General features: G+C 31.6%; 1 protein-coding gene across 2 annotated transcripts in view; it reads right to left on the bottom strand.

Annotated features, from left to right (window-relative positions):
* Nucleotides 1–1018: 1018 nt before the first annotated feature.
* LOC106466716 (probable G-protein coupled receptor 158) overlaps nucleotides 1019–4994 on the bottom strand; it is a 170627-nt gene continuing 166651 nt past the window's right edge. For both annotated transcript variants that reach the window (XM_022394801.1, XM_022394802.1), the window contains exon 10: nucleotides 1019–2774. In XM_022394801.1, coding sequence (XP_022250509.1) covers nucleotides 2466–2774 — 309 coding nt within the window. In that variant the 3' untranslated portion in view covers nucleotides 1019–2465. The remainder of the gene's footprint in view (nucleotides 2775–4994) is intronic.

Here is a 4994-nt window from a genome sequence, read left to right as displayed (position 1 = left end):
GAATCTGGATATCTTTAAACAACAGCAGATTGTGATAGTGAAACATGCTAAGAAACATACTGTGTTCTCAATATGCAGGTTGGAATCTGGATATCTTTACACAATCTGCTGTTGTTCAAGCTGCAAAATGAGGACACACTTCACTCTATAAATACCACTGAAATCTGCATATCAGTGCACATGACCGGTTACCCGACACCTAGGTTCATTTGGCATGATCTAATAACAGTATTTGTGCCTTTCTGTTGCTCTAATATAGAAAACTTCAGTTATCCCTTAATAAGTTTAAGCAGGATATATATATATCATTTTTATACAGTGGTAACTGTCTTCATTTATCAGAGTTTTATACAACACTATCTTCATTTATCAGACAAAAGTTTAACTGCGTGACCAACAAATATTTTCAGTTATCAAGTTAATTTCACTAATTGCAATCTTTAATCAAATACAAAATCAACCTCACTAACAGCTAGTTTTAGTTATAAAATATAAAGTTAACGTCAACAACAGCCATCTTTCATTGTGAGATATAAAATTAACCTCACGAACATCTAGTTTCAGTTATCAGAAAATAGAGTTAACCATAGTAACTACAATCTTTAGTTATGAGATATAATGTTAATTATATTACTAGCATTTTTCACATATCAGTAGTACTATTAAATTCACTAACAGTTATTAGTCATAAAGTTAAATTTAACCACATAATTTTTCAGATATCACATATAATGTTATAATAACAACCTTCAGCTACTGATATAATACTGAATTCGCTAACCAGTAGACATCTTCAGTTATTAGACGTAAAGTTAACACTTCCAACAGCTATATTCTGATATCACTAATATCAACTTCGTTACTAACACTTGCTGTATTATTATGTCAACAGTTAATCCCTTGTCTACAGTGATCAAACTAACCTGCAGGAAGGATTCCATTTTTTTCCACCGAAACGTATTTAAAGAACTCTGTTGAGGTCCTTACATAGTCAACTTTGAATATATGCGCTTGAGCCCTATTTTAGGCTTGTATCTAGGTTTTGATACTAGAGATATATATGACACAAAATACATTTTCTTCAATGTTTCTCAACAACTCTTCTTTAAAGTAGGGTGAACTGTTTTTCATAAATAAAGTCAAAGAGTATAACGTTTTTGGTTAATGTTTACATCTAGGTGCTGTAATATTTTCTTCTGCTTCAGTGTGGTAATCAAAAGGTGGTCTCAACAACTGTCGATTATTTTTAACTAAGCCTACTAATCGCTATTAGTGTGACATAAGAGAGTGTTGATGAACAATAAACCCGCATAAGAAAAATGACTCTTTATTTCACTTATAGGCCCTTTTTAAAGAAACAAAATTATTACTTTTGTAACATAATAATTCTACATAATATAATCCAAACTTTGGAAACAACCAGATATAGGTTTGCATGTATATGTATAGGAGTTGTCAAGAGCGGACCAGCAAGAACACTAAAGTTGTCCTTTGTTTTATATTTTATTACTAGGTTTTTTTCCCCATGTATATCGCCTATAAACATGTTATTGTAAGATTGTTGGTATGCCTCCAATTTAAATCATTGTCGCTGTGCGCATGTAATTAATGATCATATCTTTATGAGCTGTCATTTGTTCTTCTATCTACGTTATTACATTAGCTGTTCACATAATCAATAGGTTTTGTCGAGATAAGTGAGAAGTTCCAGTTGTGTATAAAAGAAATAAACTCAAGTCTAACTCTGAGATTATTATGGTAATTTTCATATTCAAGCAGCTTAATGTATCAGTAAACGTGAAACAACACGTATATAAGCTTTTGCATCCAATAATGGTTATATCTGGTATTTTATTAACAAACAAGAATATTGACACGCCATATATTCAGGAAAAAAAATGTATATTTCACCAAAGAAAATATTAACCTAGTTTTACTCGAACGATCTCATTTCGCGAGTCTAATAATTGTTTCTGTTCTACTCTGAAGGTCGGTCAGGTTCCAGAATATAAATTATATTATAACGGATGAGAAATTTTATTTACTAGTTTCTTTGCTGAACACGTAAAAAATATTATTCTTATGAAAGTCTTTACCTTTATGAATCAGGAACACTGTTGGTATGTTCCCAATAAGGAACATATATATTGGATAAATACATTTTAGATACTCCAATACATTGTTTTATAGCTATGTTGTGCTTTTCCCAACATAAAATTTAAATTATTTTTTTGGAGTTTTTAAAAAATGTTGAAGTAAAATCTTTAACATCAATTTCTATTCATAATGGTAGAAACTATTTAACTTTACAAGCTAATTGTATAATAAACTTTAAATACGTCATAAAAGGTGTGACGACTGGCTTCTATAACTTAAATCAAAAAGTTCTTCCATTGATATGAAGAATATCTACAGAATTACTCAACTAGCACCTATTAGTGTCTGAATACATCGACTGGTGTTTTCTACTTAAGTCCATTTTTAAAGCTGACTGATGCAGCAGCCATTATGTCCTCATTTCTGATCGACGGTCCATCTCCCTGGAGCGGAGCGCCCTCTACACTCGCTACTGACTCTTCAGGAGTTTTTGATATTTCGGTAAACTCATGGTCGTAGTCATGATGATGTTGTTTATGTTTGTGAAAAGCCTGCAGAGAAAACCTTCTGTGTGTTACTTTTCGCCCTCCACGTCTTTTGGAAATGTGAGGATTGTCCTTCCTCATGGTCTTGTTACGGAGAACTTGAAGATGGGTATAAACACGGCGAAGCTCAGCCTTGCAAATAAACAAGATATATGTTACTATAGGCCAGTTCCCTCTGGTGTAAAAAATCATACATTTAATCTTTAAAAATCATTGGTGCTTCGTTACTTTCTACAAAAATAGTATGAGACGCTATTAATTGTAATTAATATAAATACTGCTCAAATTCACAAAACGACTTGAATAACAGCAAACTAGGAGAGCTATGAAAACGTTTAAAGCGAAAAATCAAGAGTAAATATTTTACACTTGTTTCTTTGTGTGAAACTTATCGTACATAATCACTGTTTTTAATAGAAACAAAATATTGAAATAATCGAAATGTTATTAGGTTAACGTTTCTAACACTTGTAGATTTGACCTCAACTTGTGCTTATTATGCTCTCTTGTATCCCGAATGTATTATAAATATACTAATCCTAATGAAGTTCGCAAACGCGAAACGTTGGTTAAAGGTTTATAATTATCTGGAGTATAAAAGTGATTTTTACTAACCTTAGTATCCCGAACGTTCTAAATACTGAGGACATAAAAAATGAACGAAACTTCTCATATCCAACTGTGTTCTTAGCCCTCTATATTTCCTGGACGTTAGATGTTTTCCCTCGTTCACAGGGAAATACTGGACGTTAGACGTTTTCCCTCGTTCACAGGGAAGTACTTAACACAACATGTAAAGTTTTATAGTGGTGTCATATACCACAAAATTAACCCCGAAAAGTTTGTTTGTTTCAAGTTAGCGCAAAGCTACACAATGGGCTATCTGTGCTCTGCTCACCACGGGTATCGAAACCCGGTTTCTAGCGTTGTAAGTCCGCATACGTGCCGTTGTGCCACTTGGGGGCAACCCAGAAAAGAAACTAGAGAGGAAAAGGCTATTTCTATTGTTTTTAAATAACGTGATTTAAATTAGGTTAAAAGTTGAATATTTTTATTTTCTAAGACTCATAACGTAGGCAACTTAGTATGTAGAATTATTTACGGACTGTTCTCTACGTTAAAATACTTTTATCTGTGAGCTTTCGGACATTTTACCCGATGAAGGCTACGATAAGAGGACCGAAAGATCGCAAACAAAATGAAATAATTTTAACGCAGAGAACAGTCCGTGTATAATTCTACATAAGTTGGATATCAGTGTTTAAATTTTTCAAAATGTTTATGCACAGTTTATTGCAAACCTGTTCTTGAGCTGTTTCCAGAAACCTTACTATAATCGGTAGAAAATAATCCAACTTTGAATATTTTAATATCAAAATGTTCCCACTATTTTATTTTTAATTTAATTATATGTCATATTGTGACGGGTAGTTAAAATTAGAATACGAAAAGACATATACAGTTTATAAAAAAACACACAAAAATAGAACCTATATTTAATTGTGACAGGTGGTTAAAATTAGAATACGAAAAGACATATACAGTTTATAAAAAAACACACAAAAACAGAACCTATATTTAATTGTGACAGGTGGTTAAAATTAGAATACGAAAAGACATATACAGTTTATAAAAAAACACACAAAAATAGAACCTATATTTAATTGTGACAGGTGGTTAAAATTAGAATACGAAAAGACATATACAGTTTATAAAAAACACACAAAAATAGAACCTATATTTAAAGCACAAAAACTTTTAGAGGTACTTCTCAATATTGACCAGAATTTGTTAGATTGTTCACAATAGAACCCTCCCTCCAGCGGTAAGTCTGCGGACTTATAACGCTAAAAACCGTGTTTCGATACCCGTGGTGGGCAGAGCACAAATAGCCCATTGTGCATCTTTGTGCTAAACTACAAACAGACAACTTCAATATAAAAATCATTTTCATTGCTAACATAGAAAAATGTTCTCTGTGGCTTGAAATCAGGAACTTTTAAGAACATATTTGTGTCACTTCGTTCAGATACTGTTAAGAAGGAGCTTTAGACATATACTGTTAAAAAGGATATTTAAACTGTTAAAAATTAGTTTTAGATAGAATCTGATAAAAAGGATATTTAATTAAAAATTAGTTTTAGATAGAATCTGTTAAAAAGGATCTTTAAACTGTTAAAATTGAGCTTTAGATAGAATCTGTTAAAAAAGATCTTTAAACAGATACTGTTAAAATGAACTTTAGATAGAATATGATAAAAAGGATCTTTAAACTGTTAAAATTGAGCTTTAGATAGAATCTGTTAAAAATGAGCTTTAAACTGTTAAAAATGAGCTTTAGATAGAATCTGT

The sequence above is a fragment of the Limulus polyphemus genome, unplaced genomic scaffold (genome assembly GCF_000517525.1).
Source record: "Limulus polyphemus unplaced genomic scaffold, Limulus_polyphemus-2.1.2 Scaffold2357, whole genome shotgun sequence".
In the NCBI taxonomy this organism is placed as follows: domain Eukaryota; kingdom Metazoa; phylum Arthropoda; class Merostomata; order Xiphosura; family Limulidae; genus Limulus; species Limulus polyphemus.
This window is presented reverse-complemented; position numbering and strand designations above follow the sequence as displayed.